The sequence below is a fragment of the Vanacampus margaritifer genome, chromosome 14, assembly GCF_051991255.1.
Source record: "Vanacampus margaritifer isolate UIUO_Vmar chromosome 14, RoL_Vmar_1.0, whole genome shotgun sequence".
Taxonomy (NCBI): Eukaryota; Metazoa; Chordata; class Actinopteri; order Syngnathiformes; family Syngnathidae; genus Vanacampus; species Vanacampus margaritifer.
Window position 1 is genome coordinate 9,927,258 of NC_135445.1, and position 13,736 is coordinate 9,940,993.

Below are 13,736 nucleotides of genomic sequence, written 5' to 3' on the forward strand. Positions count from 1 at the left end.
ATTTTGTGTTATTTGAATGGGTTAAAACCTGAAAGCATTTTCGAGTAGCTACAAAATCACGATATAAAACCATTACATTACATTATACACAACGGCTTTTGGCACTAATAAACATTGCCTCCACTGTGTGTTACAGGTTTCATAATGGCAACGTGACCCTGAAACAAATTTTGGAATCCAGTCAACTAAGAAGTTGACTGCAGTCTCTGTATGGGTTGGTTGCTGGAAAAGAAACAAGTAGTTGATTTTAAAACATTAATGTAAAAAAAGCAAACATCTACCTGTACATCTTTTTCTACGTTAAGTTGACTTGGCACAAAATCCCTGCCACTACACCCTTACTATAAACTATATTATCGAGGTTGTCTTCTGCAGTGATGCTGAACTGGATTCCATTACGTTGGAAGGCAACATTTCCCAGGAACACGATAAGAAACAACAATATAGCCTATATACAGTATATTAGAAAAAAACACCTTATTTTTGCACTCACCTAGGACATAGACTTGAGTGAAAGCTTTTACAAGGGCTACACGGTTTGAAACACGACATTCCCACATCCCGTGGTGTTCCTTAGCGAGGGGCCGCAGCAACAGTGAACCATTGGGTGTGATGGAATAAGCGATGCGAGGAGCTGTGCCAACCTTCAAAAAAAAAAAAAAAGAGATTGAAAAATGAAAGATCAATGCAATACTACTCTTGATAAACCACAAATGTTGTAGGTCATCGTTTAAGCAAGAGCATTTGATCAAGAGAATGGCGGAGAGTGACACAATAGAACCAGTAGATTTAGGCTTTGAAATAAATCTGTCTTGTTTTTAGGTATAATTAAGGCTTCTCCATTACCAAAATTTCGTAAATTGGGATTTCTTTGCCGACACATTATTTTTGTGTGCGTGTGTGTGTGTGTGTAAAGAGAAGTTTTCTTACCTTCGACTTTCAACACTGTAGCCCACAGATATGAAAAGGTATATAAAAACATGCCCTTCTTGAGCTGCGTACCTACAACGTCTCTAAGATAGGGGAATTTGCAATGTGAAACTGCCATTGGCTTATTAGATCTGTCTTCTGGCATGCAGACAGTAATTAAATATCTCTTAATTTGTCCTTAATTTTCTACAGCGCCCTCGTATTTAGTTTTGTATGTTTGTCAAAGTTCGGTGGAAAACTTGTTTTGGAACACTGTGCAGCCGCAGCGCTTTTGACAAGGCAGAGCTTGGTTCTTGTTGCGTCAGTTTCTCAAACTGGCTGCCAAGTTTGTTTTTATTTAGCTGGTAAATACACTTACACAAAATGACTTGACTTGACATGCACAGCTGCACAGACTACGAATCAATAATAATAGATCCCCCGCTGCAGTCCATAAAAATATAAATATTGAAAATTAAGCTTTACACACAGCTTAACACACGTTTAAAAAAAAATTAAATAAAACATTGAAAACAAAAAAGATAAAAATGAAGTTGCTATGACAACTCTTGTTCATTAAGATAATAGTCCATTATTTCCTACTGCATGTACTGTATTCAGCAGCATTTCCCCGAGTTTATAAACCACGTGTTCTTTAAATAGTTTCTTTACTACTGTGATAAAAAAAAAAAAAACTGTGAATATTAGTTTTCAGACTGTTCTGTAAAAATGTATTCATAGACTTAAAAAGATTCCTGTTCATGTTCTAAATAGTTCCCTTAGTATTGTGATTAAAAAAATAATAATAATTCTCAGACTGGTCTGTAAATATTTATTCATACACATAATTATTAATTTTTTAGTTTATAAAAACTTATTTTTTTAAATAGTTCTTATATTGTGATCAAAAGAATTAATTAGAATGTTTATTAGTCTGTTTTGTCAATAGTTTTCAAATAAACAAAAAATATAGAAACTTTTAACCAATCCATATCAATTTCAAACTAAATGTTTTTGGGGGGGTTTCAATTTTGTACAACAAAAAAAAATACAGTAACGTATTGATGTATGCCCCGCCTATTTTTGTTAAGCCATCCCTACCTCTGGTCAAACCACGCCCACTTCATGTTTATGCCACGCCCACTTTGAATACAGACACATCCTTTAGATGGTCGCACAGATACAGATAGTGCTACACTCATTCCTATTAAATATTATATTTAAATAATTTGAATGACTGGAAAACATCTATACAACGTTAGGAATTTCAATAGCTAACCAACAATCTAATTTTACCATGAGTAGCATTTCAACATTGGGCCACAAGGTTAGAAACAAGTGCTATCATTCAAACTCTTCTTCCTCACGCACTAAATTATATTATGATCACTCTGTTAGAATGGCTATTAAATCTGGTCCCTGTAGCATGTGTTAATTAGTGCAAGGCAGATTCAGGGGGAAAGTGGAACGTCGAGTTGCTTGTAATGTGCTGAGTTCTATTACGGCAAATTGACTTTTTAATTCTTTGTGTACAAATATTTGGATCTCAAAGTGCCTGCCTACCCATCAAGTGTGAAATGAAACAAACTAGTTAGTCTTTTATTATCTGCCTGTTTCTAAAAATGTGTCTGTGAGAGAAAGATTTCTGCTCCAATATTACATAACATTCTAATTTATATCGTAAATGCCTTCATCGCATGTTTCTATTTTGACGGATGAATGTCAGAGACCTCTTATTTTTTATTTTTTTATTTTTCTGGAGAGCTCAGTATTGTTCATTCGGTAATTTTACTGATTTGACATGTCATCATCATTGATTGCTCTCCTTTTTTAAATTTTTTAAATTTTAATTTTTTTTATTTATTTTTTTATTTTTTTATATGTGGGTGATTATGTGTATGTGCGTGTGTGAGACCTCTTATAAAGACACCCGGGAACCGTATTAAATTGCGGGGGGGAAACTGCATGATATGTCTGCTTTAAAGAGTTCCTACTCCCTCTTCAGTTTCATTTTACCTTGGTCCAGCTGACTTTCACTGTGGACTCGTCATTGCCTTGACACGGGATGAGCACGTTTCTCCCAACCTTCTGTTTGTACTGCTTCCCCGGAGTGATTCTGAACGATGGGGGGTCCTGTGAATTGTCAAAGCAATACATCTGAATCAAGGCCAACGACGACAATGGAGACGGGACTAATGCCTCTTTGGACACGATTATCTTATTAACAGAAGGATTAGCCAGCCAATTAACTCCCTAATAGTGCAACTATTGTTGTGATTTAGAGCCGGCTTCCATTAATCCCCGAGGGTGCCAACGCTGAAGTGAAAAGGTCAATAAAATGTCATTTTTGATTCAGTGTGACAGATGCCATTTTGGCTGGTTACAGTAAAGTGGTCAACAAGCACATATTTGTTCAAATAGAGGGACACATTCATTGGTGGTTGTAAGCACAATTAACTGTAACAATATGCAGCATACTTAGTCTTCCAATATTTTATCAGACATTTTAAAACCACGTACAAAGTTACAAAAGATTCATCATCTTTTGCTAACACATTCGAGTCAGGTCACGATAAGCAAAGTTATTCATTACATAGATTGCAAATCACTTGTATGTACCTGCAGAACAACCCGGGTCGGTCCAGACTGTCCCATGCTGCCAAAGCTGTTGAATGGGGTGCAGGTATACACTCCCTCCACATCATCATTGACCGTTGCCATCACCAAACTGCCTTCCGGTGTCACAGCCCACCCTGGATACTGTTTAAAAAACACAAACAGTTGAAAACAACCACCAACTACCAGTCACTCAAACAATTACTTTGTCCCGGCTATCTTTTTCAGTACTTCTAGTGCAATCGTTACACAAACACATGGCAAGTAAATGGTTCAATTGAAGGTTGTTGTGGTTTTTTTTTGTATGAACACTATTTATTTTTGTCGAAATGGGCCATAGCCTACTTCCAGAAAATGTGTTTTAGCCAAGTAAGCGTAATTATTTTAATATGTGCATGACATTTGCAGAATCACACACATTGTCACATCATCCCAGTTGTCTAATATATTAGAAAATTACAGTGGGAGAATGTACTATTGCCCTTAACATTAATTTTACGTAGTGCTGTCACTATCGATTTTCAGAATTGATTATTGAATTGATTAGTCGGATACATTTTTATTTTTCCTTAGAGTGTTTTACAAAAGCATTTTTCCCTTATTACTGTTTATTAACCAGTGATTGTTGTTCATTTCGGAATTTGTAAAGTGATTAATAAAGGAAGGGATTGATGTACACGTCAACCTTTTTGAAAATGATTACGTTGCTGGTTCGGTCGTTGTTTATGTCTTATTTTGATTGAACACAGAAGATAATCAATCTTCTTCCACGAAAGACTACAGAAATCAGTGATGTTTGACTGTTGAGATGCTGAAATCAGATTGTTTAGACAATTTTCAGTTTAAAAAAAATTGGTCAAAACGATTTAAATTATTTTATTAGTTTGATTCCACCAATTGATTGGACAAAAGCTTCATGACTCAAGAGTTTGGTTCTTTACCACTTTTAGAAAAAAAATAAATAAATACAGAGAAGGGCTTTAATTGCCCTGTCACTGTGTCGTTGACTTTTGCTAAGTTTTTATTGACGTCACTGGGCTATTATTGTATAGCCATCAGAAAGAGCATTTGACAGTGTTCCTGTGATTGTGACCTATCGTGACAGTGGTGTTAGAAGTGAGATCATTGGCAACAGTGTGACTCCACATGCCTTGGTTCCACACTGCAGGAAATATCACATTTTGTGCGCAATGTCTTGACAAGACTTTCTGTACAAAATATGGCCCTGATGTACTAAAGGTTTAGAAAAATGGTCGCACAATTTATTCATGTGCAAACAGATGAGGAAGCTGATCTACTAATAACACGCTAAATTACTGTACAGTACAGTTCATTTTGTGCGTTGTGAAAAAAGTACAGTATATGCAAATGCATTATTTTAGCATATGCAATGTGATTTAACAAACCTGAGATTAATTGCTCTTGCTGATTTTGTGTCAAAGGCAGGTGCAAATCTGCAAACAAAGTGGTGCCAGTGTAATACAGGCAACGTACGAAGAGGTGGGGTGAACTTTTCTAGCCGTGAAAACATTTTTTAAATGCAAATTATTGAGACATATCATCTTCTCAACAATGCAATGTTGGAGCTTTGAATGATCCTGGAAACACTGGAGTGACCCAGAACCGGCCACAAATAGTGATGTCATATGACTGATTACAAAACTCATTTGGACTCTTCTTTTCTTCGTGCCTAGGTCATTTCTGTACACTGTTACAATTGGGGCTTGAACTCCCCCAGGGCAGCTTTCCAGGTGTTTCGTCCCAGGTTATTACACGGGATGGGCTCATCCATTCCGGAGTGATATATTTATTTTCTGTAACTCAGTAGTATAGTAGTTCATTTTTCCACTAACACTTCCAATTCCATCACTTCCAACTTCATAGTGCGCTTGCTGTGCTCCCCCTGATGGAAAAACCATCAGCAAAACCCTCTTTTATGTATGATGGACTACACCACTTCAACACCTGTTGCCAACAGCTATTTGGAATCTTGGTAAATTAGGCCCTAAAGTGCTCAAGTGTGTTAGCACTAAAGTGACAGCAATTGGGATGGACGTGGGTCTTTTGTATCTAAAAACGAACTCAGTGATTTTTAGTGCTGCAACATTTTGGAAAAGAAGAATGTCTTTTAAAACAAAATCTTTATCAAAATGAGAAGACAAATGAAAATCTGACCAAAACTGGTAAGGCAGAGGAAAAAATATTTCTCGTCTTAAAACATAGTAAATGTAACTGTGGGGGGAAATGGAGTAGCTTGACCAGTGTAGGGGTGCTGTCCCTGCTCTTGTGACCAACACAATGTTGGCTGACATGTGATGCCTCCTGTTTGAGGGGTGGAATGTCATCTTACAGCAGTGTATGCCAGATATGCCAGTCTGTTATGGCTATTTACAGTTCTTCCACATGCTACCGAGGCTCTTGGCAGTTAAATTGGAAAAATTCCCAATATGTCTTCTTCTTATTTCTCACTGATAAGACTTCAATCAACCTAGCCAATAAATATATCAAACCAGAGTATACATACTGCTCATCCCACAAATGCATGTTAGCCATCATTTCAAAGGAAAATAAATAGGCTTTCCAATGGTATAAGATGTATTTGTAAATTCTAACACACATTAGAAATTATTTTCCGCATTTTTTTTCTATTTAAAAAAAAAAGTAGTTATGACAGAAGCAAATGTTTGTTTATACAATTAAGGCAGAAACCTTGTGGAAACAGAGCTCTCACAGGTACATCTGTTGTTTCTTACCAAGGACAGATCAAGTGGCTCTCCATCTTTAGTCCAATCCACACGGAGAAGAGGAGGCTGCGCCATTGAGGAGCAGTTAACCTTGCCGTCCATGCCTGTAGGAAGATATGTTTCCTGAGGCATTGGAAGAGCCTGGGCTGGATCTGAGAAAATAAAAGCATTTAAATGGCAGCCATGATTTTTTTAATAACCAGACTATTTCATCCACACAGGAAGTCACACATGCTGGTGAGACTGCAGTGTGACTTTCTGATTAATTTGTAGAACAGATTGTTTAGTCACGCTCAAATTTTGTGAGTGTTATAGTAATTTTACACAGGAGGTTTCAAAAGGTCAAAATGAAAATTTATTTAATCCAACGGTATCTTGGGACGGAATAACTATATGCGATTAAATACACATGTGATTTTCCTTTCCTTTGGCTTTTTATGACATTAGAAAAAAGGACAACGCCTGAACAAAGCATGTTAGGAGAAAAAGATGATGAGGCGAGAATAAAAAGCTACATGACAGAATGTGACTCTCATATTCAAAAGCTATAATACTCCGGCATCACCATACATCACAAGCCAAACTTAATTTTATTATTAACAAATGCTTAGTTTATTATTCTATTTGCATATTAATATCATTACATTTAGAAAGGAAAATTAGAAATGCTATGAAAATATTACATCACGTGTATTTAACATTATCATACTTAAGGCTATTATTATGATATTTTTAAAATACTATATAATATTACAAAAAAACTGAAATACACATACTGAAATATCAAGAAAGTTTTCCCCAAAACAACCCAAAATTGTTTGTGTTGAATAAAAAAAATAGCAATAGTATTGTACTTTGTGACAACAAGCAGCAATAATATAACTAAATGCAGTGTACAGTTTGTGCTTCATGATTAATTCATTGTGTGACTCTTTGTAGCGTCCATTACTTGGCCACCAAGGAGCACTATAATATACAGTAGACAAATGGATATACACGAAGGAGATGGTCACAACTGCTCTGTAAACAGCAGTGATATATGTTTTTGTTTTGTTGTTGCTGAGGATAAAGAATATACGCCTATGACTATTGATAAGATTGTTGTTTTTGCTGTTTAGAGGGTTATAACACTGCAATATTTTAACAAAACTAGGTTTAAATTTTGTAGGGTGACAAAATATGAATTTCCATGTTCTATGATAAGCCACAGAGACTTACGCATCACTGCGAGCATGGCAGAGGCAGTGGGTGGTGTCAGCAGGCCATTAGTGGGTGTGCAGGTGTAATTCCCAGAATCCTCTGGGATGAGACTTGAGATGAGGAGAGTTCCATCAACCATGATCTTCACGCGCGACTTCAGCGACCTTCAGAGGGAAAACACACTTCAATATGCAAAGAACAAAACCAGCTGCTTCAGAATCACAATGAGAAACAATGCAGCTTTTGCGTGCTCGTCAAGGTTCTCAATATTGTAGGAGTTTTTATGTTGTTGTGTTTTCTTATAGCATACTTCTCCCCAAGGTACACGTGATTAGGAAAGGTGCAGTTAGAACTCCTGCAAGTTCCATACTCAAAAAGCGACTCACCACATTTTATGATTTAATGTGTACAACCTGTCTTGCTTTGATTAACTCGTGACTGAATGCTGCTGTTAGCTCCCTCCTTTTTTTTTTCCCATATGAGCAATGAATCAAATGAGTAATGTGAAGCGGTTACTCGTCGCTATGAACACACAGAGATTTACCGCCAACTCCGTGGTTGTAAGCAGCTTTTTAGCCTCATTTCACAACAAAATGAATGTATGATTCAGTCTCGGTGCTCACATCAAAATGGTATCTTGCTGCAGACATCTGTTTTCACAACATAATCTCTGATAAACTCCCTGTGCTGTGCACAAACCGCTGCAGCACAGCAACACAGGGAAATGTAATGAAAGAAAATTGGAACATTTGAGTAGCTCTGTGGTTACATATTCCCAAATGTGCAGGGATAGGATTGTGTTACAAAATAGGTTATCATCAATTGAGTGGAAAAACTGTTACAAATAAATCCAACATTTCACGTCAAATTAGTACGGAGCCATTCTGGTGCCAGGGTATGAGAAAAAAAAAAAGTAATCTGTTCCCGTATTTCTCTACCCACAGTTTAGCAATCCATTCCCACAGTTTAGTCATTTGTACCAACAGTTTACTAATCTGTACCCACAGGTTACTAATCCGTACCCACAGTTTACTCATCTCTACCCACAGTTTACTAAATTGTTCCCACGGTTTATTCATCGCTACCCACAGTTTGCTAATCCGTACCCAGTTTTCTAAATTGTTCCCGCAGTTTATTAATCTGTACCCGCAGTTTATTCATCTGTACCCACAGTTTATTAATCTATACCCATAGTTTACTAATCTGTTTCCACAGTTTAGTAATTTGTTCACTCAGTTTAGTAAACTGTTACTAATCTGTCAAACTCTGAGGACAGATTTTCTTCCTCATACCCTGGCACCAGAGACTCAAATTATGAATTATTAATGATAAAATAAAATGCCAGCAGGTTATTTTACCTTAAATCTGGATGCAACACATGAATTAACAATTCACTCTTATTCCAGTAACAACATAAAATGTGGTCAGGTGAAGAAAAAAAATGGAATAGCAGCCTATGTAATTCCTCCTATGATAAAATCGTTATTTCTCAGTTGCATAATTTCTTGCCTAAAAACTGTGAAACCAGGTTAATTCGCACTTTAAAGTAATTTCCCCATTCTTAAGCAACATGCTTTTGAGGCACCCAATTATGTTCATTTTTTTAATGCTCATAATATATATATCGCGGTACGCATTTAGTGGCCGCATACAGAATAATACACAATTTCCTCTCCAAAAGGTGCCCCTTTCCCATAAAAATCAAGTCGACCCTTTACTGCAAAAAAAGAAAATCCTGCTCTACAGACTCGATCACTTTGTAAAAAATGGTTTGTGGGTGGTGTGCTGGCAATCATGCAGAGCACACCAAGGATCTTTTTCTGGCACTTATATGGGCTATTGTATAATGTAATTTTGTCCTCTGTGATTTTAAGCCAATTTAATTTCATCTTTTTGATGTGACATGAGCCAAACACATTTTGACTACATTTTGTGTTGTCTGAGAGCGTTTGGTGGGAGTGCCTACTTGTCAAAGTCATTCAGAGTGTGCGCACTTATCGACAACAAGCTGACACACATACAATAGAAGACAAGTGTCTGTTGACACACACACACACACACACATAGGATTAAAGAAAGGGGAAAAAAACAATATAAATGGCTGTTTTGATGATTACAACTTACCATCAGACATTTAAAAGCACAGACATCATAATGAAGGTTATGTTAACTATTTAATGTTGTGTTATGTTAAATGAGAGTCAAAAAAGCAGTAAGATGGCGGCGAAACATGGCAGCTTCAGTAAAGTGAGACTACAGCCATGTAATATAATTAGTGATTACTAGACCGACAATTACATTAAAAAATATATATGTTTATGCGATACAACATATTTTTTGCATACTATTGACATACATAGTCGGTTTTTAAAATGAATGAATTATTAGTTCACTACTAGATGGCGCTAGGGATCATTGAATGTCCCTTTAAAAGCTAACATTTGGAGGAGATGGAGAATTATATGATATTGTAGACATAGGATCACACATTAACCAGATGCATGACAAAAACAGCATTTTAAATATGGACAAAATATGTGCAAATATCTGTTTTTTATTGAACCAATATGCATCACAGTACCTTAATAGATTTCATATTTCGTAACACATTTCTCAATGCAATGCAGCCTTCAACCAACAAAGTGTTGGAACAAAAACATTTTTAAAAAAAAAATAACCACATAATGTGATTTTGAAAAATAAAAAAAGACTATTCAAGAGCAAACCAATCTTAAGTGCAAGAACTAATTTTGTGCATTTGTTCACGAAAATCTATTTCCTCAAAATGTTCCTATTATTCAGGTACTATCCTGCATGTCATTTCAAATCCACAAAATAAATATTGGGCATACTTATGTTGTAGTATAAGACTCGGTACAAGCGCAACTAAGCAACATGCGCCATTTAGTGGTGAATGGTGATATTACAACTTAAAACTATACAGTGGCCTAAGCACTATTTACGGGGGACCGGGCCGGGTCACGGATAACAGAAATCTCTGTATAATTGACAGCCATTGAACTGCATTGGATTTTTTTCTTCTTTTAAATGCTGATAAACCACATTGCATATGCATTTTCCATATAAAAAAACACGGAGGTTTGAGAATACCGTTCGGTCAATCAGCAAATGGCAAACTGCAAATATGTGGGGTCCACTGTAGTAAAGGAAAAAAATATATAATCTAAATAGTGAAAAATGTAAATTAAGAAAAATATATAAATAAATACATAAATAATAATAATAATAATAATAATAATAATAATAATAAAATAAATAAAATAATAATAAAAAGTTTATAAATCTAATTATGGTATTCATCCAAAATAGGGGAAATGCCTCTCTCGCATGTGTTGTTATAATTGCATTTTTGTTTATATTTTGTAAAATTGCGTCCCCACTAAAGGCCCAGCCTTGGTCTGAAATGTGCTGCCTGCCACTTGTATGCGTAGATTTTCAAAATTTCCATTCATCATTGGGGAAAAATGTCATAATACCTGAAATATTGCTGATACACATCCTGCTCTTGGACACACACTGGAAGATTAAAGCATCCTCTCATCCCTTACTTGATTACAGTGAAGTGTTTCATGGTCTCGATAAGGCAATTTAGACTGTAGTTGCACCATCAATTGGCTGTGGGGTATTTTTGTACATCCCAAATTTATCAAAGCACTTGCCATTTACTTCAATTTATGCAGTTCAGCCCCTAAATGTTTTACCCGTTACTACACTGTGGCAACGAAAGTATGAATGACTCACTCTCTTGGGACGTAAGCACACACGTTAGCACACGTACACAAAAACACTTGAGTAAAGAGAAATGACCCTCAGGAATATACTGTGTGATGCATTGAATCTGGGCTTGACACATATTTTGCCCATCAGTTACTACCAATTCGCGAATAACATGTGTGCCCAACCATGCACGGAGAGTAAACCATACGGCTCACGGTTCAAAGATGATCCAATGTGCCCGCAAAGTGGCGAGTGAGAGCAAAGCGATCACCCGCCACAGTTGAAATTCACCCACATTTGGCGTTGGTGGGCGTTAATGTCAAGCCCTTGCATTGAATATAAAAGGCATTATGCATTTTCCAAAGGGTTTATCTCTGGTGTTTTGTATTGCTGCAAAGATGTTATAAATAGAGAATAAAAACTCAATAATGAAATGTCATTTTAGAACTTACTCTAGGTGGTAGACATTTTCTTCTCCTTTCAGCCACACGTACGTCATGTTTGAGGGGTCAGCCACAGCCTGACAGTGAAGAAGTGCATCCTGGGATACATTGAGGGAGGTGCTTTTGGGAGGTACGATGATGACAGGTGGACCTGGAGAAGGGCAAAGACACCACATACCGCGCATTATATTCACTTAAGACATTTGTCACAGTTCTTTTTCAAACCAAATTTGTGGCTACACTTCCACTTTATTACACTGATAAATCACACTTATTATCAGCAAAATATATATTAAGAAGCTACAGCAGAATTAAAGCTCCAAATTGAACCCTTGAAAATTACATATTGAATGCTCTGTTATTCTGCTGCCAAAAAGAAATACAAATGAAATAAATGAATTGAGGACTAGAATACATCATTAGTGTCACAATTCCCAGAAATGGAGGTAAGTGATGTTTTAGAGGTCGCTTAAGGCTTTTACACTGTCCAATCAGCTCATCAGGCATTATGTGACAGCATAAGCACAGATAATATCATTTAGCCTGCATTTGAGACAGCATTTTGCTGGTTACATTCGACTGATGAATATCGTTCTAATCGTGATTCCAAATATTAAGTTTGTTCTGAAATGAGATTAATATACAGTACCGCTACGCAGATACAAATCTACTTCCGTGTGAGCAAACAGAAGCTATAGTACAAGATATTGTAATTGGCACTAGTGTCTGGTTGTTGGTTGAGGGAGAACTATGCATGCCAGGAAATGCCACTAGATGGTGGCAAAGTACAAGATGACATCAAAGCTATATGAAACAGCAAAAAGGTGAGTTTTCAGTAAATAACGGATGATAGGTTATTATAATAGAGGAAATCTGGAACTGAGCAGTGAATGTTTTAGGGGTGAGGCTTACAGATTATTTCAAAATACCGCATTGCAAGGTTATTATAGTTTTGGAATTTTCATTTTAGTTTGTTTTGAGTTTTTTTTATTATTATTTTTTACATTTAGTTAGTTTTAATTGGTTTTCAGAGCGGTTCTGTTAGTTTTTACTAGCTTTAGCTATTTTACAAAATGCTTAGTCTTAGTTAGTTTCAGTGTTAGTTTTTTTTTTTTTTTTGAATAAATAATGTGTATTACTTGTGTGCAATATTTAATAAACGCCATAGTAAAAATGCAAAAAGTAATGCATTTCTTACCTAGCGTGCATTTTGGCTGAGTTAAATGAAAAAGCAGGCGAGCCGAGCCACTGGAGCTAAAAGTCGAGTATGCAAAATTGTCGACTAGGAGCGACGTCATTTGACGGTGCTTTTCTATTGGCTGCTGCTCGCTGACGTCACTTCTGTGTGACACGCTTTCAAACGTCTTTATTCCAGTTAATATTGAAATAAATATACTTAAAATCACATTTAAAATCAACCCCAAAGGGTCATGTATTAAATGAATTAACAAAAACTATAATCATAGCACACCGCAATGAAACGATTTCTATTGGCCTTTGTAGTGTTAATAGTACGTTACATGTAATAGAATACATTTAATTTTACAGCGGCAAGCGTAGCAGTTACAATATGACACACTTATAGTCACAATAATTTTGTTGTCCTGCCCTGTATGCATTCAGACCAATAACCATAAAATCCCATTTCAACATGTGTTTATTCTGAATGCTCTGTGTATGTACATACACTATGTAGTTGAATTTTCTCTGCAGGGATGATTCTATTCTTGAATGAAGTTTCACAACATTTTATGCAGTAGAGTGTTGGTGTAATCCAATCAGACACGGTTGCACATCAATATGCAACACACTGTAAAAATTTTATGGTGAAAATCTTCTCTAAGGTACTTTGTTATTGCATATCTGAAACATTAGAAGGACCGTTTGGCGGCAAGTCAGCATTTAGCAAAGCATGTTGAGCGGCTGCAACGGGATTCAGCACAGAAGCGCGGAGCCACCACAGCACTTGATGAGCCAAATGGGCCTTCCAATGTTCTCAACAAATTGTCTGGACATGATGGCAGGGAGCAGATGGAGGATGAAGGCTGCAGTGACTGAGCCTGACCACCTTTAGACGTTAATTTTT

General features: G+C 36.4%; 1 protein-coding gene across 3 annotated transcripts in view; it reads right to left on the reverse strand.

The window, feature by feature from the left end:
- Nucleotides 1-13,736, reverse strand: part of igsf9a (immunoglobulin superfamily, member 9a) — an 81,747-nt gene that overhangs the window by 48,019 nt on the left and 19,992 nt on the right. For all 3 annotated transcript variants that reach the window (XR_013288118.1, XR_013288117.1, XM_077542361.1), the window contains exons 7-12: nucleotides 11,660-11,801; nucleotides 7,488-7,633; nucleotides 6,279-6,421; nucleotides 3,529-3,669; nucleotides 2,926-3,042; nucleotides 494-644 (exon numbers count right to left, since the gene is read on the reverse strand). Coding sequence is in view for 1 of the 3 variants with exons in the window: in XM_077542361.1 (XP_077398487.1) it covers nucleotides 494-644; nucleotides 2,926-3,042; nucleotides 3,529-3,669; nucleotides 6,279-6,421; nucleotides 7,488-7,633; nucleotides 11,660-11,801 (840 nt within the window). In the remaining 2 variants the exon portion in view is untranslated. The remainder of the gene's footprint in view (nucleotides 1-493; nucleotides 645-2,925; nucleotides 3,043-3,528; nucleotides 3,670-6,278; nucleotides 6,422-7,487; nucleotides 7,634-11,659; nucleotides 11,802-13,736) is intronic.